General features: G+C 40.5%; 1 protein-coding gene across 2 annotated transcripts in view; it reads left to right on the forward strand.

Annotated features, from left to right (window-relative positions):
• The first annotated feature begins 14,876 nt into the window (after nucleotides 1-14,876).
• ITGA6 (integrin subunit alpha 6) overlaps nucleotides 14,877-27,431 on the forward strand; it is a 41,661-nt gene continuing 29,106 nt past the window's right edge. The window contains exon 1 of one of the 2 annotated variants that reach the window (XM_041403385.1): nucleotides 14,877-15,257. In XM_041403385.1, the coding sequence (XP_041259319.1) occupies nucleotides 15,097-15,257 (161 nt within the window). In that variant the 5' untranslated portion in view covers nucleotides 14,877-15,096. The remainder of the gene's footprint in view (nucleotides 15,258-27,431) is intronic. The other variant, XM_041403384.1, reaches the window with a different exon arrangement.

Genomic DNA, 27,431 nt, shown 5'->3' on the forward strand with positions numbered 1-27,431 from the left:
ATTCCTACACCACCAGTTTCCTGCCAGGGGCATTTTTGTCCTTGTGGCCCATGCCACTCCTTAAAAAGGCTATTCATCTCTCCCAGAAGGAGCTGTAAACATACTCTGCTAAATGCAGTAGTGGGAGGAAGGGGAGACTTTGCAGCTGGAATGGGAACTAGAAATTCAGAACATGTCCTGCTGCCCAGGGGAGCCCTGGCTGCTGAAAGGGGACTAATACATATCATAGGTGAACGAGAGGATGGAGAAGACAGACCAATTTTTTTTACATATTTAGACATTTATTTGGAGAGGTGGGGAAAAATGTCAGCAACTATTTTAGGCAGCTTTTTTTGGTAAATGGCAAGGCATTTTGGTATGCAGGAAACAACTGCTTCCCCTCTAGAGTTTTTTGGCACTTGAAAGGAAACAAGCCAACTCCAAAACTCTAAAGAGGAAAGCTGTTACAGAGACTGATTATTTGCCCTCTAAAGCTTTTTACAAGTTTCTCTTGCTTCGGACAGAATGATGATTCTTCTACATCCCAATAATATTACTGTGTTTCATTTGCAACAGATAATCTCTATGTGAAAATGGACAGCTTTATAAAATTAATATATGCTACCGAGAACATTATATGTGGAATATTCCACATAATTCAGTCCTCAAAATACCTAATAAAGTGGCAAAATAATGAAGAATATTTATTGCAGTTTCATGAGGAGACTTGAAACTCTACTTATGCTTCAGAAAACAGGGAATGTTTTTAGAATGTTGTTGTTCTGTTTTAGAAACACTTTTCCTCTAAATCATTATTAAGCTGAGGGGTTTGGTTGTTTGTTGGTTTACAAGGACATGCTTAGATGCATGTTTAGTGCATGTGTAGTGTGATGATTGTGGTTATGTGCATGTTCTCACAGCCACACTGCTGTATTCATGCAAACCCTTCCTGGCCTCAGAGATGGTCTGTGCAAACTTAGGAAGGAGACTTTTTGTAAGTCAACTGCTCAGGACTTCTCTAATGCAGAAAGGGGGATCAGAATATCAAATACTAAGTGGTATTTCTTGAGTGGGACTGGAGGACAAAGATGCAAAAACCTAAGGAGTTAGAGGGTGAGACACTGCTGTGCAAGTGCAATTTCCTTTATATGTAACAGGATGGCTTGAACAGCAAGAAAATTCATTTTGTGAAATCCTCATACTGCCTAGTTTCACATCTTGCTGCAGGTGTAACATGGACCTTGCTAAGTCAGCAGGAATTGTATGCCTGGATGGAGTAGCACGTGTGCTGGAATCAGGGATTGAATGGATGGCTAGAAATAGACCAATTTGAAGGCTGAGTTTGGCTTTTTAAAGAAGTAAAAGCAGAAGCACTGGGTTTCGCTCTCGTATTTATAAATAGCTATCTAAGAGTGCAGCACAGTTCGACCTTGCAGCCCAGGGTCGGTAGGGATTGCCTGGGTGCTTTTGTCAGCTGTCAGCGCAGCAACTGCGGGGTCCCGGCTGGAGCACCCAATTCCTGTGAGTTCCCCCTCCCTACACGGTGTAGCTGGGAGCAGTTCCTCTGCTCAGAATAGACTGCTGTCACCTCTTAGCCACAAACAGGGCATTTAGCAATGAGCATGGGATTTGAGAAATAACAACTCTTTGCTGGCTTTCACTTTCCAGGCATCAAGGCTGCTCAGTCTTGTCTGTACTGCTCTCCTTTTCCTTAATCCCCTGTCCTCACCCCTTTGTAGACCATGAAGTCAGCATTCAAACTGGTTTCTGTCCCACTGCTTCCTCCTGCTTCCAATACTTGGGGTATGTGGTGAACAGCCACGGTGCCAACAGCCCCAAAGTCTTGCGCTGGCACTGGAACAAAGAATCAGGTGTTTTCACATGTGCATTGCTTTTGTATGGGATGAAAGACAAGTGCTGGGTACCCTGACCCAAAGGCACAGGGTAGAGAAGGTTAGCAACATGCTGTTGGTATATGCTGATGGTGGGGTGAGTGCTGACAGAAATTTTGTAATGCACAGTTATTCAGGGGACTTCTGTACCTGCAGAGTCAGCCCCTACTTTTCTCCTGGATTCAGCTCACTCAGGGGCAAGAGGTGTTTTCAGGAGAGTCCCCAGCTTGTCTGCCAGCCTGGAGAGGCACAGACAAGGAAGAAATCTTAAATTACACTAGTGAAAGAGGTGAAAATTCCCAGTAATTACAGTAGTAAAAGAGAGGAAAAGCAAGAGGGGTGTTTGTGTGGGAGGATGCAGAGCAGCTGCAAGGAAGAGGTTTCTCATATGATAAAGGGTCTGGTCCACACTCTAAATAGGAGGGGTGAAAAGACCTTGTTTTCTCAGTTTGCTAGGAGAAAATGACAGTGTGGGAACCTCACCACTGCCTGTGATTAGAGGTGATGCCTGTAAATGGATGCTGACTAAGAAGCATGAAGAGGAGAAATAGCTGAATGTCATCTCCCCTCTCCTTTATCCACTGAATGCCAACTGGCGTCTTAAATTTATTTTTCAGTCATTCTGCTTAATTTATTTAACGAGTTTCGTTTTCCAAGCCAGGAGAGTGTTCCTTTTTCAAGCACAGTTATGCAGAGAAGAATTGAGGTGGCCTGTGCTGGCTGTCCATGGCCTGGTGTGTTTTCTTTAACTCACATTAGTGACTTTTAGCTTAAATATTAAGAGTCTAAGAATAAACAGAATGGAAATTAGCTTTAGTGCATTTCTTATTTTTGTTTCTTATATAAAAATTGAAGCCCTATGTAGCCCTAATTTACAGCAGTCATGGTAATGTGCTGCTTTATACTTTACAATTCGGTTTTATGATGTGTGAAAACTTTAGTTCTAATTTGTGCCTCTCAGAATTATAAAAAGATTTTATTTATTACAGCTCAGATTCTAGCTGCAGCTGAAATGATGCCTCTTAAACTAAAAGCAAGGATGAGATGTAATTTCTGAAAAATTCAGTTCTTATTTTACAGTGGCATTTGGGATACTCATAGTATTTCTATGTTATCAGGACAGAAAAGTACGGAAACTTTTGATCCAAGATCACTTACTTTTCACAATAGAAGGTTTTGTTTTTTTTTTCTATAATGGCAATACAATTCTTTTTAAAAGGTCTTTAAATGCATTAATGTGACTTTCAAATGAAGTTGCAGAAACCAAAAGACAGTCATTCAGACACTATTCTAGAGATCAGATGACAAAATGCAAAATTATTGTACTACTGTAAATCCAAAGTCAGTCAGATAACAGAATTCAGTAAGGTTAAATCAGAGGCAGAAGGATGAACTCGGTTCTGATTGAAAAGTGTTCCATAATTGATAAGAGCAGACAGCTGTTGTAATCCTAAAATAATGAGCCACCACTAACAGGTTAACATTAGAGGGGGTTTCATTGTAATGCCTGTTTGGAATAATAATTGTCATGATATAATTTTATTCTGCAGTTTCTGAGGCATAAGTATTTGCAGTTGGAACTGAGCAGTGGAGAACCAGGCCCCCTTTCATCTTTAGGTGATAAGCATATATGGTTCCTGCACTCTCCTGCTCTGAAAAGGAGCCTGCATAGCTCAAATATCAAAGGGCCAGCCCTCTGCTCTGTTCAGAGGAGGTCATTCTGAACCTCACTCATATCTGAAGAGTAACAATGGGTATTAAGGAAATTAGGATAAATAACTGTATGTGACTGAGTAAAATAAAGATAGTAGTATAAACCAAAGTCCCAATTAAATGCTTTAAAATCCTGAATTCTGGTTACCTGCTCATCCCCACAGGCTGTGTCCCACAGTTACACAAGAGCCAGAAAAGGTGACAACAGAGTGGTAGTGTTGTGCTAACCGAGGTAGCCAGATTTAGTGACACTGAGCACCTGCTTTGCATATTTCCCACTAGACTCTGATGTTCGAGGAAAGTGAGACACAACTGAGTGTTTTTTGTGTTAGTATGAGTATTCAAAAGCTATGACGGACACTGCAGGAGTTGAGATTGTGTCTGTATCATTGAGCATGTCAAACTATTTGTCTGAAAGGAATGTTTTGGACTGTGTGGTCCAGAAGTTAGGCACTGTCAGGCATCCACAGGCCTTGTCTGAGAGGCCTGAAGGTTTCATTTTGAAACATATTTAGAAGATGACTAGGCCCTCAGTTTTCCATGTATTTATTCATAGGACTTGTGTTTGTTTTAAATAAGAAAATTACTAAATTTTATATTTAGAAGATGACTAGGCCCTCAGTTTTCCATGTATTTATTCATAGGACTAATTATATTTCAATGATTGCTTCCTTTGCAATTATTAGAAGTATTACTGTAATAAAGCATACGTGCATCTCCAAGAGTAGGGTTTAAATATCACTAAATAGTTTATGTCTCTTTCCAACTGTCCCCTCCTTTTTCAAGCTAAATAACAGAATTACCAGAAAAAAGTAAAATACTAAAGATACTATGTTTTACAACAAGAATCACACCAGTTACTGCTTTATTAAGAGAAAAAGGAAAGAAGGAAGGGAATAGGAGTAAGAGGGAAATCTAGCTAATGATTTAAAACCCTATAACTATAGTCCTGTCACTGCCAGAATTTCATTCTTCCCAAATGTGCCATTTTTCATTTTGACAAATGAAATATTGGAACAGGTTTTAGAAACCTGTTTTAGCTTGTATGTTCCCTTTCAAGAACATACATTCAAGAACATTTTTTTAGAAGTTCTAGAACTGCAGCTTTCAGGATAATAAAAACTTTGAAGCAACGAGTAAAAAACCCCAAACTTTTAAAAGTAGTATTTTCTGTTGTTTCTGTCCTAACTAATATTTCTTGTTATTCTTTAGGAACACACAAGCATCCTCTCTGTTTAGATCCACTCTTCCACTAGTAATTTGTGGGAAAATCTTCAGGTTTTCTACAGTTAAAGACTACTTTCTGAGCTATAGATTTTAAAAGAAAGTCTTTATATATTTTATACCTTTAAATAATGAATTTTCATTCTGCATAATGTGTTCTTGAATGCTATGAAGTTTAAAAGGGTTAAATATGCAGGGTATGGAACAGCAGTAAGTTCCATGTAAGTGGAGCTGTGGTGCTTAAAATACAAATTCCTTTGTTGGATGTGGTTTCTGAATGTTATGGATTAGATTAAATGCTATGTTGGACAGAATGGATTAGAATGATAAGTATGTCAACTACAAGATAACAACATGCTGGAATTGCAGGGGTTAAGTGCCATCCCTTTTGGTGCAAGGAAAATACCTGCCTAGTCTTAGAATTAGCACAGAGTGCTGCCTGGTAATGTAGAGATTCACAACGTGTGCTGAGAATCCCTTTCCCTTGTGGTGACAGAGGTTGATCCATTGGAAGGTTATTGTTCATCCAGGAGACAACATTGGAAGGTTATTGCTCAGCCAGGAGACAACAATCATCTACACAGTGTACAAGTAGGGTGATAGGGAACTGCCAAGAATTTTATATCCACGAATGTGCATTCATATGAATAACACCTAAGGTTATGTCTCTCTAACGAAGGCATGTGGAGACAGGGCACACAAATATTTAGGTGTTGGCTTACTGTAGTCATGCAGCTTCTTTAACATGTAAGAGACAGGTCTTCTTGTAAAATATTTGAGAAGTGCTTTTCTTCTGAGTTGTGACATGAATAAGAAAAAAACCAAGTTAAGTGCACAGGGGACAGTCCAGATTGTTGTCATGAAATAAGAAACAAGATGACAGTAGAATACAGCATAGGAAACCATGGAGAATTCAGAAAATTAGTGTTGCATGAAAAAATTACTCCCTTTTACTAATGCCATTGTTGGAAGATGAGCAAGAGCCCAAGAAAACTAGAGACTTTAATGGATTCGTGCTCTCTGAAAGGATTTTCATGCTGCCAGTTGAATTGTAACAATGAGTCAGTTGCCACTAGCAGCCTGCTTGGAAAGAGTAGATGCATTTGGCAGCATTTATACTGGGGAGACTTACAGCCTGCTGGTAACTTCAGGGGCAAAGGGAGGAGGAAATACTCGTAACCTTCAGAAGGGCAGACATGACTTCTGGGTTCATTCTGCTCCTTCAGTTCCTGAGATCACAGTTTGATAAGACTGGGGATAAGCAACAGATAGCAGCCTGCCTTTTTTTTTAGGCTCTGCTTTGGCAATGACACATGTTCTAACAGATATAATTGCATAATTATGAGCATGGAAATAAAGAATCTGTGTGTGTTCATCCTATTTCCTCAGTACATCATCAGTTGATACAGTATTTTCTTAATTGTGAATTTTATATGGATTTACTACTGTCCTTGAGATTTGAATGAGAGCATTTATGAAATTTCTGAACTCCAGCAAATGGAGTTTTAATTGTTGTTTATCATGTACCAGATGAGTAAACGGGAGTACATTTGAGAAAGTTTGAAATAGGGTGTTTGGGAGAAACTACAGAAATTGACTTTTAATCCAGGAATGTAATAGGATTTGTGAAGAGAGCAGTGGTAGTGAAAAATATGGAATTTGCGAAAGGACATCACGCCTCTCGTAATTCTTTCAAGCAGGCAATGACTCTGCAGATAAAAAGATGAGTCAGCTGTCACAATCACCTTGGATTTTTCAAATTTCTTTGAGCCCTCAAGAAAGTAAACTGGTGTGCAGTGAAGAGAAGATCCTTTGTAGATTAAGAGATGACTGAAGAAAATAGGAGAAATTAATATTTCTCCCAGAGAGAAATCCCAGGGGAATTTAGGCCATTTGCCATGTTTGAAAACCTAAGAAGTGATGTGAGCATTAGGGACCTAGTCTTTACTGCCTCTATACATTTTTTTGTGGGTCAAAATTAAAGCTGATTCAAAATAAAAGTTTCTATATAAATGACTGAGAAATACAATAGCAAGACTAAGGTTCGTATTGTACAAAGAAACTTGCTTCAGTTAAAAAATTGACTTTGTACTGACTTGTTCCACTGAGGATCTTGGTCTCCCTATGGTAAATTCACCATCATCTCAATGGTTAGTAGCAATCAGAAAGAGAACTAGGAAATTCAAAAATAGGGAATTACAAATGGAATACCATATGAAGCAGGGTGTATAATTTTTTTATGCGACTGCTCTAAATCCATGTCTTTGCTTTATCTTGAATGTTTTCTGGTATTCTGACAATTCTGTCACAAGAGGCATAATATAAAGGTACAAAGAATGCCCAAAGTGTTTAAAAACTGTTAAAAAGTGTTTAAAATTATATCTATTTGATATATGAATTGGACAATGAGACTTCTGTGTAAGAAGAGATTATTTAAGTGGGATATTACAGAAGTTTATAAAATCATGAATAAGATGACTATAAAATGTTAATTCACATCTGATCATATAAAGACAGTGGAGCAGGGGAGTTTGAAGTAGAAAGTCCCTTTTCACACAGTGTACAATTTATTTGCATATCTTGTTTCCACTTGTTTCTTGTTCTACTGACTGTAGAGGTCAATAATATAAATACAAATTGGGTTATATAAATTAGAAACTGTAAATACATACAGTGTTCTGGATGAACCCATGTCCAAACAAGGTCTGTAATCTGCAGAGCACCAGCAGTAAACAGCAAGAGAAGGTTCACTGCATTACACACTGTGCAGAAGTGACCTTGCAAATTTTCAGGTTTAGATGGGCTATTTTTCTGATAAGGCACAGGAGTAAGGAGAATTCAGAAACCAGCTCTGGCTGTGGGTTCTGCTGCAGCTTCCCTCTATGATACTCTCTTGCCTTTAATTAGATTGTCAATCTTTTCAATGGAGACTGTAGTAGTGCTGTATGTCACAGGGGAAGAATGAAAATGCTTTGAGATAGTACTTTATGCTCTGTGTGGAACACACATCAGTGCTGTAGAGTATCTGCATTTTATTTTATTACGGTTAGGAACAGTTCCACTGTAAATTGGGTTAGTGTACCTTTATTTGCAGTCAATAAGCATATTATCATGACTTGATCTACCTGCCAATTAGGTTGCTCAATTGCTTAAAAGTGGACCTTGATCCTTGGAGATCCTGATTGACTCTAGAGGAAGCTGAGTAACAGGAACTGATGCATGTACTTCACTCTGTGATCAGAAATTCACAGCAGTTTACTTGCTTGGATTCTAGAAAACATAGTATTTGTCTGGTGTGTCCAAAACACACACATCCACAAGTAAAGAAAGCAATACATATGTGTCATGCAGGAAGTTATAGGAAAGGTACAGCCCTAGTGAAAATGGAGAGTATCTCTCCTGGAATGTATCATTTTACCTTCCTCACTTGTGTTCCCAGATGTGTGGAATGAGCTGGGATAGGTTTGGGGTGTTGTCTTTGAGATTTCTAATGTGAAAGACATGTAGAGCAAGACATGTAGAGAAAGACAAGGCAGAGCACTCCCAGTGTACCCACACAGGGACTGATGATTGCAGTTGAAAAATATATATAGTTGTTGTAATGCATATTTTAGAATAATTCCTCTTATCACATAGAATAAGACTGGGCTTATTTAAATGTGATTACTATATGAAAGTTCAAAACCTTTTAGAACTCCCAGACAAAAAAAAAAAAAAAAAAAAAAACCCGACAGAATTAAGTTAGAGAGTATGACCAATGAAGTGATGATCTGAAAAGAAACATTAGAGCAGTTACAGTGTACAGAAATGTGGAAATGCATTTGTGCCATAAATCTTTTACCAATTCATAATGTTACTGAAATAATTGTTTAAAGCTCAATGTATTAAATTTTCATTGCCTACAAGGTACAAGTTATTTAACCTTTTCATATGAAGGTGGTCAAAATTTAGATATATAGAAAGATGGGGGAAAATAGTGAGAAAATAGGATACACGATGAATACAGAATTCAAAACTGCTTTTGAAACCTTTCCAATACTGTATAAAAATTTTCACTTTCATAATTAATGAATGACCTTTCCTTGACCTAGATTTTAGTTGTTTGCAACAAATGAACAAAGGAAAAAAATCACTTGAAGTCAGTGAAGCCAGCACAAGAGCTTCCCTAAAATCCTCTGCCAAACTGATTAGATTTGCAGTTCACTTACTAAGCCTGCCTGGTCATGGTAGCATCATGCAATGAATATTTTCATTTAATAAAACTAGAATTGCAGAGGAACTTTTTTTTTTGTGTGAATACTTCTGTAGTGCTTGCTTAAACATGAAATTGTTTCTGATTAACTCATGTATGAGCAGTCTTATTCTGAAAAAAAAGTCCTTCCTGTTGAGCCTAACGTAGTTGTTTAATAATTAAACAGAAGCAGGTAATTGGAAAATACTGCATAGACAGACAATCCTCAGTCTTTTTCCTCTGATAGCTATAAATGGTTCAAGGTTCGACAAAAAAGGAGTATTTAAAAAAATGCTTCCTTGGATAACAGATTGTCTTATTTTGTTAATTTGAGTTTCTTAATTTGTTTGACTAAATGAGAAAGTTAAAGTATTTGATAGTTTTTTAATATAAAATGGTACAGGTAGATATGGGTGTGAGGGTAGAAGAATCTTTTGTTTCTACAGAAAACTTATGAAACTCCAGAAATTAAAGGTTGCATTGTGCAGCATGGAGCATATGAGAACTGCAGTGTGTCTCAGTCTCCACATAACACATAAACTTTGCCTGTTCATATCCAGGCAAAACAGGGAGAGAGAACAACTTGCTTTTCCTTCAGTCAGTAGCTCAAATCCTGAGTGGATTGGGCCTTTAAAGACTTCATTTAGAAATTTTTTAACAGCCTTTGCATAATTAACACTTTCATCATTGTTAGTGAGTATGTTAGCAAGTGAGACTTAATATAACAAAAGATTGAATTTACTCATTATGGATTGATTTAAAAGACTATGATTAATTAAAACAATAAATTTTCCAGAAAAGAAATAGTTTTAACTGGTGGTGATCCAAAAGAACTAGAAAAAGATTCCTGTGGTGCTCTAGTCTGTCTTGTCCAGTTTTTTTTTTCAGAAACCAGGATGTTAATGTAAAGAGAAAAGTGAATGTTTGTTGGATTTATTTTTTGTTAAAAAAAAAAATGAAGACATGTTTTCTATTAGCAAAGAAAGAGTAAAGGAAGTAGAAGAAGTATCTTTCTGAGACTGCTAGCTTTAGACCTTAACCAGAAAAGCAGCCCTTGCTGGTTTGGTCTGCAGCTGTCTGAACACCACGTTTAAACATGTCTTGACCACAGGTCCTGTTGCATCAGTGGCAGACACAGTTTGGTTGGCACATGTAATTGAGCTGGCTGTAGTGCCAAAATAGTAGAATTTTTAAAGAGAGTGGCTATAGAAAAAATTAAATCTATTAGAAAAAAAAGAAGTTGGATTTCTTTGCATGGTTCTTGTGAATCACTGGAAGCCTCTATGCAAACTGAAGGAGCTTTACCTCCCCCATGGAAGCCAAACAGCCAGCTGGCCTCACAGCTGGGTCTGATCCAGGACCTGATGGGAGGACAGGTGTAGCAAGTGTGGAAATGACCAAGCAGCTGTTTCCCTCCGTTTGCTGCCAGAGGCACTCAGGATCTCAGCTGTGCTGTTACAATAAACTAGATTGTGACCTAGAGACCAGAGTCCTTGAGTGACTGGAGTTCCTGATCTTGTGCCTTGCAGGTTCTGTCCCATGGCCAGGTTCTGTCCAGCATCAGCACCCGCACCTAGTGCAGTCCTTGGAGGTAAGTGCTATCAGTGTTGTGTGGAATTGTGTCCTGGGTGATGGCCAAAGACTCTTTGGTAAGGTCTCTGTGAGCTAGGAAATGTCCTGAACAATAATCCTTTCTGGCTCTTGATGGGGTTAAAATATGTCCTGTGAAGATTTGTCTTGCTTTCAAAATTGCTGGGGAAAATCTCCAGGGAGATCCTGTGAATAACTTGCTTGAAAGCCTTCTCTCTTCCCTCCTTGCCAACACCTACCTAAGAAATACCTTGTTTATCTTTTAGATCTCCTCTGCTTCCTTATAAGCCATTGTTGGCTGCTGTGGTGCAAATTAGTTGGAAGATGCAACTGAGGGAGAGTTGGCTAGAACTACACAAAAGTTAGTATCTGATATCAGGTTATGTCATGTCTCTCTACACTGGTGAAAAGTTCTCCAAGAGAGGCAAGGTTTCATGTGCAGGACATATGGCAGATCAAGGAAAGCATGAATGGTATAGATAGGTCTGGGATGCAGTCAGTGATACAAGTTTCAGCTGTGGTAATGTAAGAGCTTGGGGTTATAAATGTCTCTCAGAGAGAACCAGAGAATGGGGCTGCAAAGGTGCCTGTGATGTGTATAATGATGTTTCAGCTTCATCCTACCTTACAGTGGGGCAAATCTTACCTAGTGGTGTATGTTACTAGTGAATTAAAAGCACAGGTATACATTCAAAATCACTGCAATTTTATGCCTTAGTTGTAAGTAATTTTGAAGGCGTATCTTTAATTCCTCTCATAGAAATCCAAACTGTGGCTGCTTGATTCCCATTTGTCACCAGTGTTTCTCTGATCTCTGCCCAGCTACGCTCATAAAGTGCCTCCATGTATGTTTACACAGATGTTTACTCTCCAAACAGTTCTCGTCATTCTAAAACTACTTAAGGAATGTACCTGACAACTTGGGTGGAAAAACATTCTTTAGACGTAAAAGACTGAAAGAACTGCTGTATATACTGCTCTCAGTGTTCACCAAAATTCCAGGTCTGGACTGAAATATTTCTTTTGGCTCATATTTTTATTTGTGTAATACTATGTCTACCAAGGTAAAATATTTTGACATTACAAGCAAGTAAAGGATGGCAGAATGTCATCTTGTTGTTTTAGACACCAAAGAGAAAAAAGGAAGTTATAGGAACATAGTAACACCTTCATTTGGAACTGTAGTTTAAATAGAGCAACTAGTAAAAAAGCTGCATTTTGGTAACCTTTCTGAAAAGATAGTAAAGAGAAAGAGAGACTGAGACATTCCTCATCCAGTTATAAATGCGTGTGCATCCAGTTTACAAGTGCATAAATATAACTATTTTAATGCTCTGGATTTAGACTGTTTAAAGCAAAACATATTTCTTATATAGTGTTGAGCAGTTTATTTCACTTACTATTCTAAGCCCCTTTATCTCCTGTGCTGCTGTTTGCTTTTTCTAATGATGGTTAGACAACCAAGAACAGCTGTGAAGATATACTGGCAAAGATAGTTTGATAACCTGGCTGCATAAAAATGCAGGTGTTTCTTGTAGCTGTTAAGATGCATCTGTTCAATAAATGTAAATGATTTTTCTAGAACATGCAGTTCTAGAAATGGTATGCATATTGTGTTCAGGAGATACCATCCAACCATTCAGGCTACTAACACTTAAACCTGGTTTATATTTCTGAATTGAAACAACACTCTACTTTGGAACTTGTATAGTGAACCAAATCAAACTTTTTTGGTGGTATCATTTTTTTTTTTTCATCTGGAATGACATAAATTAAGAAATTACAAAATCAAGCAGTTTTTTAAAAGGAAATGAGATGGGGATGTTTACATATTTTGTCTTTTCAGAACCATTTGATGTGCTGCATTTGATGTGCTGCTGAACAGCTGAACATCCACAAATTGTGTATTTCTTTGTGTAGCATATTGTTGATACAAAGGACAGAATTTCAGAAATGTAAAACATTGTGCCTTGCCTTTCTTCTAGGGAAACCCTTAAAACGTCTTGCAAAGCTGTAGCTTCTGCATTCCACCTCTTTTATTTTCCAGAAATGAATTTTTTTAAACTTTGTAATTAGCTACACAGTTGCATAGAGGAGGAAAGTATTGCTGGCAGTAATACGTGTGTCTACACATTGAGGCTTGCTCATTTTGTAGACACAACATGCAAACATCTTGCAGCCCTTCAGCTGAGTATCAACACACCATTAATAAGCAGACAGCTTGAAAACTCAGCAAGAGCAGAGCGTTTGCTACAAAAAAGACAAACTGCTTTCATCTGGCCATTGCATTTCTTAGAATCGCTGTGTTATTACACATAACAGAGTGCTCATGTTTAATTGGCCATCATACCTAATCTTCACATGGTCCCCCTTTATACCAGGATTGTACAAAAGAGGAATTCCTGAAGTATGTGTTAGCTACAGATAACTCACAGCATGTTTGTTTTGGAGGAAGAGCAAAGGAAGGAAACTGACATATTTGTAAAACTTTGTTTTTTTCTCTCTCTCCTCATCTAGAGCAAATGAAAATAGTACGAAATTATGAGAGACCGTCCAAGGTAATCCTAAATTGTTCGTATGCAGTTTTGCTCCACCCTGTATACACTCTATTTTTGTTATTCTTGCTGTGATCCCTTGAGACAAGTATTAATGTTACTGTGTCTTGGAATGCTTGTTACTGCATCTGGAGATGAGAAAATTCTGTCTCCCCTCAGCAATCTCTGTGGATATGAACAAACAGGTACAACATGCTCAGGCAGTGCTGGTTAGAGGGAGGGGGAGAAGTCAGATAAACCTCATGTGCAGTATCATTCAGGAAGCTCTGGATGAAAGTACTTCTGTGACTTCTCACAAGTTGTTGACTACAAGCATTACTTAAAAAGTAACTATAGTTACTGTAAGAGTATTAGAAGGACGCAAGTTTTGATTGTTCCAAAAGGCAAACTGCTAAGTCTTTGGTATGGATGTCAACATTGTTTTAAAGGACTTGTTTTCAAATCATTACTAATTACTGTGAAATACGTGGATTGTAGGAAAACAGCTTGTAATTAGTCTGGGACCCTTCCCTCACAGGTCCTTTAGTGAAACTAGGGCAGTATTTATGCCAGTAGAGTTTTCTGCTGTGGCAGTGATTGAGCACTGGATTAAGACTTTGAAGGAGTTGGGCATGGAGGGGCAAGCAGGGAAGGACTCTATTAGCAATAAATATCTGGGTGCCTAATTTAACAAAATGTTTTGTTTCCACATTAGAAACACATTTCTGGTGCATTTTCTTCCCCTCTTTTGATCAAGGGTGTTTTGGGCTTGAGCCAAAGACTTGCCTATACACGAAGCTATCCTAGAATAATTACTCTGGAAAAAGTAGCTTGGATTAACTCCGTGGGAGCAGAATATTGTTTCAGGAGAAGTTATTTGGAGTATCAACATATTTGAGTGCTCTGTCTCAATTGCTCTTTCTCAGTTTCTCTGGAATCTTAGCCTCTCTCTTTGTACCCTGGATATCAGTAGAAAAGAACAACTGAGTATTGTTATGCTGCTTGGAATTTGTGAGGTTTTTAAAATTTGCATCTGCTTCCCTAATCCAGAGCACTAAACCAAGATTCTGTTCAAAACCCAAAACCCCCTTCTTTCTCTGGAGTGGATTAAGTTGATAAAGTATGCTGGCAAATAACCTTTTGGAGTTATGGGTGAAAGCGTAAGAGAAAATGACCGGGTATACAAACCCACATACCGTTTTTGAACAATTAAAAGGTAGGAGTAAGAAATTTTCAGATGTGTTCAGAGATAAGACATGCTGGAGGAGGAGCAGATTCAGGTAGTCTCCAGTCTCTGTTCTCATGTGGTCTGTGAATAATCTGGAAGAGAGATACTTTTTTCTTTTTTTCCTTCTTCTCTTGCATGTGTTGTTTGGGGAATACAGACTGAATACTGGGGTCATGCTGTCCATAGTTCTGGATCAACCTTAGCACACTTGGGCAATGTGTTATGCCCGTGGTCGCTGCCCTGACCGACCTGATGCCGCTGAGCAGCAGCCAGAGCGGCATCAGCCCCGCAAGGGGGCACGGTGTGAAGTCTCAAACACATCCCGCCCCCGCCATGGGAGCTCTCTGCCCTTTTCCCCAACGGTGCGCGCGGGCCACGGCCCGGTCCTCACCTGCGGCCGTGACCCGCCCCTCAGTACGGCTTTATTTAGCGTCGCGAAGGGCAAAGATATCCGAGTCCGGGGGCGCGACAGACGGTGAACCCCCTGGGGGCCCCGGGAGGCGGTGGGCGACTCACGGGCGGGGCTACGCCCTCGGCTGCCCCTCCCAGGGGAAGGGGCCCGGCCCGGGGACATTTTGTGCTGTGCCGGGGGCCGGGCACCCACGGAGGGCGGGGCGGGGCGGGCCCGGCGCGGCACAACGGGCGCGCTTAGCGCGGGGCGCGGCGACGGTGCTGGCAGCAGGTTCCCGTGCCGGGCAAGAGCAGATGGCGGCCCTGCTCGTCCTCTACCTGCCCCTTCTGCCGGGGCTGGCCGGCGCCTTCAACCTGGACACGGACAACGTGATCAGCTGGAGCGGGGAGACGGGCAGCCTCTTCGGCTTCTCGCTGGCCATGCACCGGCAGCTGCAGCCGCAGGAGAAACGGCTGTAAGTGCACCGCGCCACGCCCGGCCCCGTCCCGGGCCGCCTGCCGGGACCCTCCTACCTTCCACCGCCGGGAAACTTCCCCTGGCGGCGGGCCGGGGTTGCCAGCCCCCGCGGGGTGTCCGGCCGGCGGCGGGAGCGGGGCCGGGCCGCCGGGGGGCCCTCGGAGGGATGGGGCAGCACCTGCCGCGGGGCGCTGCGGAGCCGGGGCAGCGCCGGGCGGCGGGGACGTGCGGCGGAGCGAGGGGCCGCCCCCGCGCCCCGGGGACCTGTGGCGAGCCGCAGCTTGAAAGGGGAAGCGAGCGACGGCCGCCGCTGGGAGCCCTTCCCGCCGCAGCGCTCTCCTGCGCCGGCAGGCTGCACCCGGGGCAGCGGTGATCTGCGCCGCAGGAGCCTGCCCAGCCTCTCGGGTTTGTGCTCCTTGGGCATACCCGGCCTCGGGCAACTCAGAGTCTGCTGTTCAAGACAGACCCTAACCGGGAGTGCAGATGAGAGGTGATAAAAAGAAGTTAGGAAAAACAAGTCGGGGCTAGTGGTATATGCATTGGGAAATTACGAAGGCAAAATAAGGATCCTGTATACATCTTCAGCATCCTTGCCGCTTTGTGTCCATAGTGGAGCAGTGCTGGACCCCACCCTATCTAGTAGTGCTGGATTGAGTGTGAGTGTAAAGTATTGTTGTTAAATAAGTGCCCCCTCCTCATATATTTAGTTTAATTTAAGGCAAGATACACTCATTATCTGTATAGAGTTAATGGGAGGAGGAAGCTAGAAAGAAATAATATTCTTCATAAAGTTAGGTGGTAAATTGAGAAGTCCTTTGGTCTCATTTTGCTTACACTTGCATTCTTCTGTGATTTCATAAAAACTACAGTGTGTGGAGTATAAATCATGTACACCCATGTTTCATCTTCCATCTAGCAGATAAAATGATCCACAGCATCCTGAGGAATGAAATGCAAATCTGTGAGCTCCTTTCCAGAGGTCTTTATCTTAATTCTTGACAGGATTATGCTTGCATAGATCTTATTTTAGTACTAACAAGAAAGCAGTGCCTGAAGCTTGTTAGTCTCCTGTTGTATTGTCAGTCCTGGCGGAATGAGTGTGTAGGAATATGCAGACAGCCAATTACTGTGAAGAAAGAAACAGCAGAAACACAAGGACAGTCACAGTATTCAAGCTGGTATGTACTCTTTGGCTGAAATGCCTCAGAGATTATTGGCATGAAAGTTCTGTATTGTATGTCTAGTAAGTCCTTCCTCGGGCAATCCAGTGTGGGGAAAGAGCAGAGCCAGATGCTATCTGCCTTGACATGGCTTTCTGAATCCAGGCTTTCATGAGAAGCAAGGGTCTCTAATAGAGACAGAGCCAGACTAGACAAACTGTGTTTTATGGTGACATGCGCTTCTGAGTATGAGGTATCTTGGCCATTTTTCAAATCCACGAGTTTCAGCATAAAGAACTGGAATGCTACCCTGGGTAGCTGCTGGGTAGTATGCTTGGAATGAAACCTTCAAACAGGCATGTTGTAGTCACTTTCAACATCATTTTTGTGTCTGTAAGAGTAGTAGTGTGTGGCTTTAAGAGAACAAGACATTAAATATGCTGAACTGTAACTGTCTTAGGGACTGAGCTGTGTTTAGCTCACTTTGTGTGAGTTCTGTCTTCTGAAGCAGGAGGTTCGGTGGGGAATCTTGAAGAGAAGCCTTCCATGTTAGGCTGCATTTTCATATTAGATAAAAATGAGCTAGGTTAAGCTAATACCAAAGGATTTGTGTGGTCTTTTCCATGGAAACCTCATGCAATTTCTAAATTGATTGATTGTTCATAGATGGAACAAATGGTACCTGCTGTCTGGATACTTGGGGAAGGTAGAAGGTTATGGGAACAGAGGTCATACTGAGGTCTGCTGCTGAGAAACAGTTATGTCTAATGCCTTCATGCTGCCTGTTACCTGTAATAGCAGGCCTCAGGGGTGCAATACCTGTGCATTCCCAGATGCATTTTGGTCTGTCTTACCTCTGCTGCAAAAGTGGATTTATGTACAACTGTCTCTTAGTCAGGTAGAAGTATTTATTTTACCCTTTCTTCTTGAATGGATGCTATGTTCAAAACTCAGTTACATTTAGAATGTGAACACTCTTAAGTAGTTGCCAAAAATACAAAAACTCCCAATTCATACCAAAGCGTAATTAAAAGTGATACTTGGAATCTCATCTGGCAGGGACCCTTATTTCAAACAAACCCGTCAGCTTGAGCACCCTTCTATCCCTCCAGTTATACAAAACTAGAAACAGGTTGTCACGGACATGTGCAAGATCAGTCCATCTTTGGAAAAACAAGAAAATGACAGAAGGTGAAATACATGGAATGTATTCAAGGGCTAGTGGCTTGGAGCAAGGCTTGGTAAAACAAATGAAATTATGTGTAATTTTTCTCTTACCTCACTTAAGCATTTGTTAAGTGAAATGGTTCCCTCTTCCTCACACAGGATTGTTCAGTGTTAATCATTACAATAATCCTCTGTAAAGATGAGGGTGGAGAATGTGTAGGAAGTGTGACAAATAAAGGTACAGCTGAAACAGCCTTTGATCAAACATGGTATTTGCTTTTGACCATATTTTTTTCTTAGTCACAGAATACTGTGGATTTCATATTAGCTTTAACGGCAAGTTAATTTATTAGTGTTAGCTACAAATGCCATGTTTGCTAATGAATTACTTAACTTTCAGCATTATGAACAGATGACTGTTCAATTGTTTTGACATTAGTTGTAAATGGTACTGAGTATAAAGCTGTGGACTCGTAACAAGATTTTGAGTATCTTCAGGTTAGAAGAGTTGGAAAGTTTGTCACATGGAGAGGAGAAAAGCTTTAGTTTATGGTGGCTGAAAGTGGACTGTTAATGGTATGTAGGTGTGAAAGACAGCTGAATGCAAGCTTTTATGTGCATTGAGGAACATTTATGTTGGAGGTACCAAGGCAATTTCCCTGGATTTTGGTGTTTGGTTCTGGTTCATTGTCAAGCATGGTGAATCAGGCAGCAGAAAAGGCTGATGGGGCTCTAAAGGAGCTGGCCTTATTGCCATGTGTAAGTTTGTTCTGCTTTTGATCTATCAATATATGGTAGGGAGTTCTGGTTCACAGGAGAGTGGTGGCACAACAGCAGCACATTTCATCTACAGACTGGAAGAAGGTTTGGAACTTACAGGGGTCTGAGACTGAGGGCACAGCTATAGGAGAAACAGGGTTAAAATGTAAGTGGTCCTGTGATGAAAATGTGAGTGTATCCAGCATCTCTAGATGGGGACTACACTGATTATGCATTTATTAGCTACTATATGTTATATTACTATTAGAATAAAACTGTAATTACTAGCTACTCACTATATGTGTAGTGCATGCAGTCACATATATGTAATTTTATAGAATATATAGAGATATGGTCTGTATGTATGCATACTCCATGTAAGATGTCCAGCAAGTCCATTCTGGTTTGGTTGTAATTCACAATGGTATAAGCATCTTGAATTAAAACACAAACATCAAGAATATCTAAATTTGTATATTACTTTCATAGAATCATAGAATCCTAGAATCACTTGGGTTGGAAAAGACCCATAAGGTCAGTCTAAGTACGGACCTAACACCCGTTAGTGAGTTTTTATTTGTGGTTTAGAATGACAGAATCACAAATTATCCTGACTTGCAAGGGACCCACAAAGATCTACTTTCACGTAATTCTGGTACTATTTTCAGTAGATGTATGGAGCTGAATTCAGGTAGGCTTCTTGTTATTGTGTAAGGCAGAAAAGGGAAGATACTGTAGTTGCTAACATTCAGGATTCTCCTCCATCTGCTGAAGAGCTGTATTGAAAGCTCTAGATAGGCACTTTATGCCAAGACTGCACTGACCATTACCGGCCGTAAAATCCTAAAAATTGCAGTGTCTTACTGAAAATTTCACTTGTCACAGGTTTTGCTGACACTGCACGTCTCTACTCTGAGCTTTTATATCAATACGTAACAAAGTTGCCTTAGGTCAGCAGGTCTGCTGGCATTGCTGCACTGCTGCAGTGCATCCTCAGTGGCATTTAGCCAGTACTTTTGTGTTCTCTGCGGGCTTGGGCTCAGAGACACTTTGCTCCAGCAACAAAGAGCTGGATGACGCTGGTCTGCAGTGAATGGTGACAATTTCTGCTTGCAGAGATTGTGTAGTGTAATTCAGACTTTGGGTGAACTGAAGTAATAACAATGCATGTTTACACCTTCAGGTTTAAAACCTGTAATAGTGATGGCCCTTAGTTAGTGCTTCTGTCAATTAAAAAATAAAGGATTTATAATAAATTTCCTTTTTTCTTAGGCTGTGATTTTACTGTGTCACTGCTCCTTTTATTTTCTTCTCTTGAGTGTGTCTCTGATTTTGTCTATGCAAACTATTCTCTGATAGCCTGCTTAGTATGCTTATTTGCTTTCTTAGTGATAGAGGAGTTTGTTGGTGTTCAAGATAGATGTCCTGTGGCAAAGGTCAGGATCAAATGAAGCTGGGAAGGAGGAGTAGTTGAAGAGTTTTCTTGTAGTGGTAAGGGACAGATTTTCAAGAAAGATCCATTGTGCTAATATTGTGGGTGAAAGAAGTGAGACAAATTTATGTTGCATAAGGGGTGTGTAGTTGTTAGAGGAGGAGCAGAGTGCAGAAGGCTGGCTTTTTTCCCAGTACTGATTTTGAAAGCCAGACAGGTAGGTTGGCTTCTCATAAATGTTTTTTTTTCATAAGGCCTAACAAGCAGAAAAGAATGATTACTTATCTAATTTGTTGCTGTATGATTTCTCCACCAAATAAATGAAATTAACATTGCCTGGCAATGTTACAGCAGTAAATTGTTCACTAGCCAGCATGGACCATTCTTTTTTCCTGTGTTAAATTCCACCTGCATGTGCCAGAGCAACTGTAAGTTTTGTAAGGAATGCATTCTGGTAAATTCTCTTTGGAGATAGCTCATTTTAAATGCAGTTCTTTCAAAATGTGCTATTGTTTAAATGTTTCAGAACCAGCCTGGATCTAGATGAGTCATTCTGGCCATAACTGTAAAAATGCCACATTTTGAGGGTATATTCTGTGGAAAGGACAAGACTGAGATAAGGCTGTTGGGCAAGTGTCATTTTAAGAGCAAGTAAGTAAAAATCCATATTGTTGAATGAGTGATGGTGGTCTGTACTGTGAAACATTAGCTGGAAAACGAACACCTTATTGCAGTATTTAGCAAGGGTAGGTAACAGCACAGGAATACTTGATGAAAGAACTATGCAGAGTAGTCTAGAAAACATTGAATAATTCCTTAATTGGCACTAAATATTTTTGATTGCAATATATATAAGCAAGTTACTGCTTTGAAAGTAATGAGAGAAGAATGTAGCTTAGAAAACAAACATGAACATAGAAAAAAGTTTTACTTCCATTTTTAAGGGAAGCATTCTGTATGTTAAAAATAAATGAACTATACCATGGTTAATAAGGCTCCTTTTGCAGCTCTTGCATCAAACGTATTGTGTTCTTGTTAAAATGCACTTCCCTTGGGTTTAACGTATTGTGAGGATCACATTTTTTAAGATTATTTTGAGAATTCCACAGCAGTTACTTTGGAAAAGTGCAGTTGTGTTGGTTTAGCTTAAAGAGCAGGCTGTGTGTATTCTGCTGTGAAGTACCTGTGACAGATTTTTGTACCAAAATAACAGCAAAATGCAAAAGATGCTGCTTCTTGCATTGTGATTTTTGGAGCATTTACTAGTATGCATTTTTGATCATTTTTGTTGGAGCAGTGGCTGTTTTTCTTGTTTCCTCTTACAGAACTGCACCTAAAATATGTAATTTCCTAATGTAGATTTCCTTCAAGGAGTTGAGTAATGTGTGTGAGGATGATTAGACTGTGTTAGGAAGGGAGAAGAAGGTCTGCTGAATCAAGGAGAAAAGGAGGGGTTTATGGGATGGGCCCTGTCAAGATGCCATCTACAGCATAAAAATGTACTCCAGTCCCTCCAGGGTAACATGGAGAGATCCTGCACTGGATTTCACTGCCAGCTAGCGAGTTTCTAGGCTACTTTTAAGCTGTATTCCTTGCATTTGTTTTCTATTTCCAAGGTGTTTGAAGGTCATCTAAGAAATAGAGAACAGCAGATAGGAATGATCAGCATTGTTGAGTTTGCTGATAGCTAATGTTGATAGGAATGGCAGAATTTTCTTAGACTGAATGTTACGTCCTTTTTAGTGAAGATGCCATTTTTTGGAAATGGAGCTTTATGTGCGTAGTCTCTGCATGTTTCATCTGTCATTGTCACCTTCCTCAAAAGTAGGTCTATAAATAGATCTTCGAAAAACAAAGAATTGCAAATATGCTGGAGACAACTCACTCCTGTATTGCCCGGGGTTGTTTGCTCGAAGGGGTTGTTTGGGTCGAAGGTCTGAAGGAAATGCATGTTTATGCTGGAAGTGGTCAAAAGTGGCAACCAGCTGTTGCAGATAGCAAAGACACCATCATCATGTGAGGTTGAATTTTTTGTGTCCTTTACTTACTGCTCTTTTCACAATATTCTGCTAAGGGAATTATAAAGATTTATTAGCCTTGCACTTTGTCATCAGTGCAGCTGAAGCTGCATAATGGTTTAGTCTGCTGGCTCTCAGATGTTAGTGATGTCTAGCAGAGTGTGTGAAAAGCCATTTTAATTATCCATGTTTGTGTAGTGTGAAAAACTCTCAAGTGAAAACCATGTTTTCTTGGCCAAAGATGCTAAAATAAATTTGGTATATTTTTTTCTTATACAGTCAACTCCTGTCGCTGCTGTAATTTTGCAAGTCCCTGTAAACTTTTTATCCACTCAGTTTATTTTTGCTAGAGAAATGTTTGATAATTATGTGGTGTGGTCCATGAATATTGCTGAAGATGTAACTTTCTTCTCTTCTCAGCCAAGCTGTGTTCCTGCATATAGTGGAAGAAAACTTCTGTTGTCAGATTAGATGTAGTGCTAGAAATAGCTGCAATACTGTTTGTACACAGTTTGCAGGAATTCAGGGTGTTAACAATACCTGAAAAAAACTAATTCTAGATTCTGCTCAAGTGGAAAAGTAGGGAGTGGTAAAAAAAAAAAAAGTATGTATGAGGGGATGCCTGTAAAATTAGGTATAGTGAATGTGGAGTAGTAGCAATATATAGAGTAAGAGAATGCAGTGGGTTTCTTGGCATAGTCTCAAACATAAGTTTTTTTGCAAAAAATCTTGTTCTTAAATTTTTAAAGCTGGTTGAAATTCTCAGTTTGAACATTCCTATTCATAGTAAAATATAATGGTTTCTTCTTCCACAGATGTGTATAAAGAGCAGTTTCTTGTGAATGTATAATTTAGTTCTGTTGATCTGTTTGATCAGTGTTTGAGTATCTTCATGGAATATTAAAAAAAGGGCTCTTTGAGCATCCCAGCTGCGCAGGCATTTCTATGACCTGTTTCTCCTAGGAAAATACCTTATTGGAGTGATGTTCTTTCCAGTGACTTGAGTGCCTGTGTTTTCAGTTAATTTGAAGGTGTGGGGGCATAATGCGTCATGTACCCAGTGACACATCTGCATTTGTCATTAAGCTCATGGCCTAAAGGAAAGTCTTACTCAAACTGTGGATCCGATTATAGGCATTTAGCCCTGGGCTATGATGGCTTTAAGACTGAAGCAATACTTAGAACTGTGCTTTAGCATGCAAGTGCCTTCGGGCTGTTGAAGTGTGTGTTTGATGGCTGTTCATGTACTCATTCTGGGAAGCTCTTATTAGGGATTATGTATCAGGAAGGTCCGGTCCATGCTTCTTCTGCACGTGCAGAGTTCTTTAGCCCGCTCCCACAGGGTACTCCTCTGTAGTCCACAGGCTTAGGATGGCAGCTGGGCAGGGCACAGCTCAGCTCAGGGATGCCAGTGTTGGTCTGGTGTGGGTGAGCTTCCTTCCCCCTGGGGTGCTGCTCGGTATATTTTAACTAAATGTGATTAACTTCTGTTCAGGCCTTGAATCAGGCAGAATTTACGTGGTTGTATATCTAGTGTAGGAGGTTTCTACCTGTCTTGGTATTCTCCCTACAATTCAGAGGGAGGTGGTGGTAAGTCTGGAAAAGGAGGAGCAGGGGGGAATCTCATAATCTGGATGTATAAGTAAAGGAACTATGGCTTGGGTTAGCATGGGGAACAGTTGCTCTTCAAATTCTGCAGGGTTATATTAGTTGCTGTAGTGTGTTATATTGCGCATTGATTCTACAGTAAAATGTCCATCCCTCTTGCTGTACTTCTTTAATGCCTTTTAATAGTTGAATTATGGTGATAAATGAAACTGCTGTACTTCATTCTGTGAAGGAAATGGGAATGACATTTCAACTCAAATATTTGTTTTGTGCTGAATTAGAACTACTATAATTTTTTTTAAAACGGCTTTTGGCACGTTGAGTGAACAGTATATGCCTGTTAAGGTTGTCACCTCTCAAACAAGTAGTGCCTTCAAATACTGACTGGATGCACTGCTGTCAGATCCCCTCCCCACACCCCACACCCCCCCCCCAAAAAAAAAAAAAAAAGGCAAGTGAGCAACTGTTTCCATATTTTTATTGTTTTCTTGTTTGTTTTCTAAAACCTGTAGCTAATATATCATGTGGTACTTCTTTAGTTTTTCATGAACTTTTTATAGAGATGCCATGTGTTGTGGGGATACAAAGACAAGTCCTGCAAATGCGAAGAAGTTTAAATGAATTCTGGGGTTTTCTATGGTATGAATGGCCAGCAGCCCAAGTGCAGGAGACAGTAATTCCTAATTTCTGTTATGCACTTGTTTACTTAAGGCTGTAGAGTGAGCCGTGTCCACAAGACACTGATCATGGCCTTGGTACAGCAGCTGCTTCTGCAGGGCCCGTTGTGCCGCGGAGCGGGGGCGGCGCTGGGCCCGGGAGGGCCCTGCTGTGTGGGCTGCTGGCAGCAGAGCGAGACTGCGGTGGTGGGACCGCGGGGATGGACGCTTCACTCTCTCTGTGCTTGTGGGTAGCTGGGGACTGCTGGGTCACCCCGGCTGCTTTGCTGCAGCTGTCCTTGCTTGCTTGTCCTGCTGCTGTTGGGACCTGCAGCTTAGTGCATCTGCAGTGGAGAACAGCTGGGTTGTGCCCAGCTGGCTGTGGTGGGACTCCCGTAGTTCAGTCCTTCCAGTGCAGACAAGGTGACTGTGGGCAAGGGCTGAGCTAGAAGTGCCAGGACTTAGACTTCCAAGTTAGTTTCTTGAAATGGTGTACTTGACGCTTCCGAGTTAAACTGCATGTTGTTTTAAGAGGATTTCATGCTGTACCAGGCACTGCCATGTTAGAAAATCTGAGTGAAAATCCCTTTAACATTATTTCTCCTGTAGGTTTATCATAAATAAATTATAAAGCTGTCTGATACATATTTTACAGTACCAGTTTGTAGTCAGGCCTGTTTCTGGCTCGGGTGCTCTTTCTTTTAAATCTGAAAAATGTATAGATTGTAAGGGAGAAATTAAACCTGTAAGTAGTATACAGGTTGCACTTGCTATTTGACAAATACGAAAACTATGAGGTATCTGCTGAGCAAAGCCAGAGAGTGGTGTCTGAAGAGGAAAACCGGGTCTTGAAACACAAACTTGGAGCAGACTGTACCATTTCTTCTAAGAAAAATGCTTTGTACCAATGGAAATGAGATCTGCAAAAACTGTTGCAAATCCAGACAGGCTGGGCTCTGGACTGTGATGGGAAAGTGTTTATTTTTCCATGTGACTTTCAGAAAGTCAATAATAAGTGGCCTTTCCAGAACAACAGGTATCTTTGTAGTTCCAGTTTAGCTTTGTAGTAGCTTGTCCTAGTCCTTGTGCTGCTTTTGGCTTCTTTTCCTAGCTTCTGTCATAATCTGTTTCCTAAAAAAGGCTGAAGAAATAAAATGAAAATTGCAGTCTTTCAAATGCCAAGCCTCCAGGCAACAGAGATTAATGATGTGCTTGGCCACGGCTTTGCACTTAGTTCCAAAATGTAGCTGTGGAGTAGCAGATCAGGAGAATACTCAGTCACTTAAAATAGTTGTTCATAACGTACTGACCATGATGGGTGTTTCTGTGAAAAGCATCACAGACAAGCTCCCTGCTGACACAGTTACTGGTTGTATTTTGCTGGGGAACGTGTTTTTTTGGAGGAGCCCATGGTTCAGCTCCAGTTCCCATTAGCAGCCCGAGTGTATGAAGGGACAATCTTTCTGTGCTAATTAGTCTGTGGTGCTCTTGTCCTGTGACTTGTTTCTGTTATAGAATGGCAAATCAAGCATGAAGCAGGGGTGGTGCCACCAATATTCACACACAGTGTCTGTCCCACTAACCAACTTCAGTTATGTTGAACTATTATGGTGGTTAAATGCATCCATCTTCTGTGTTTGTTGATTTTAAAAACAGGTGAGACCAAATAATTTCAGAGGAGTGAAAATGCAGCTCAGGTCGAGGGCTGTAGATGCCCACACTGTGATCAGGGGTCTCTGCCTGGAGGTTTTTAAACATTTGGTAGATGACTCGTGACTGGTGATTTTGTAGTAAAATTTAAATTGAGTTAGAGCTAGTGACTCTATTTTATTCATTTTGCTTAATCTAGTGAAACTCTTTCCCAAGAGGGCACTGGAACTGGGAGAGAGAAAGGATGTAGGAGTCTAACTGTCCAGTCAAGGGTGAGCCATTTCATGGCATTTAGCTTTGTCAGTTTCCAAATTTGCCTCCCTTGTGGAGTCTTTCTAAAAACATAATGAAGTGCAAAGTCTGCAGTGGCAGCATTGTGGCCTGAGAACAGCAATATTCAATTTGAAACTTGTGCTCAATGGAGCTTGCAAAATTGGAAATTACTTAGACCAGTGACCGCTTTATTTCACCTATGTGTGGAAGTGGTTAATGGTTTCTTACCCAGGAAACACTTTCATGATTTCTACTCCAGTCTGTTAAGGCTCAGAGCAGGCACTACAGATGTGTTTGCCTTTACTTTTAAAGAAAGGCTGGCAAAGATGTGGTGCCTTGTCTGTGTAGAAGGATACCATGGAAAAGGAAAGAATTTAAGGAATGAAGAAAACTTTGGGCGATAGCAGAGTATCTGAGTTCGGTGCAGACTGTGATATTTTTTGTATTTATTTAAATCAAAATGTAATTTACTCAGTGGAAGCCTCTTGCTTTGATGGACAGGATATTTACTCTAATAAACACTGAAGCTCTGTTCCCTCCTTTACTTGATTTGAGAGTTTTTCCCTAAATAGAACTGTAATGAATTGGTGATAATTTTTCTTTGAAGTATGTTGCAAAAATCATGTTACCCTTGGACAGTTCTAGGCTGTAAGTGAAGAAAAGAATTTTGTTGTGTAGTGGGGGAATACTTCCAGGAGGTTGGACGATTTCTGAATTTCTTTTGATATGGTTTTCACTTTGACTTTCCTTTTTAAAGCGACCAAGATAGTTTCTTGTATTGGAGGGAGTTCAGATAGCTGTGAGCAGAAACCACTCCCAGTTCTCACTGTTGTTTTCATTAGCTGAGAAGGAGCCGCAGCCACCTACTAAACATTTCAAGAATTACCAATTAAAGCAGGGAGGGTTTAAATCTGCACCCTACTGCTTAATATTCTGTAGTATGTGTTGAAATGGAAAGCTCATGTATTTTACTTTGGATTTTAATGACTCTTTTTATCTAATGAAATAAAGTTACCCTTTCTTCTCAGTGTTCACCTACCTGTTCTTGCTGAATACTGGTTGTTAAAAGTGTAAAGTAGTGAAGAAAGTGCAAAGCTCAATATGCAATGGCGCCTCTAGGTTCAGGGGTGGAAATTGGCTGGAGGGCCTGTGGTTTGTGTTGCTGTGGCATTGGGGGTGGGAATGCCAGGTGAGGCGTAGGCCCTGTGGTCTCGTGCTTCTGCTTGATACCCAGAAATGTTTTGTGTTAACCAAGTACACTTCCTACCAAGACATATTCTGCAGATATGCCCTCAAAGAACAGATTTGACTGCAGTCCCACCCACAGCACTTAGAACAGTAGCAGTGAATAAGATATAAATGTACCTCACTTCTGCATCCAGTGAGGGATGAGAACTTGAGTGAAATTGCAGGGACAGAGAGACAGGTTTGTCCTCCTCGCCCCCCCCC

This window comes from Onychostruthus taczanowskii, unplaced genomic scaffold, assembly GCF_017590055.1.
Source record: "Onychostruthus taczanowskii isolate IOZ18803 unplaced genomic scaffold, ASM1759005v1 scaffold20, whole genome shotgun sequence".
Classification (NCBI taxonomy): domain Eukaryota; kingdom Metazoa; phylum Chordata; class Aves; order Passeriformes; family Passeridae; genus Onychostruthus; species Onychostruthus taczanowskii.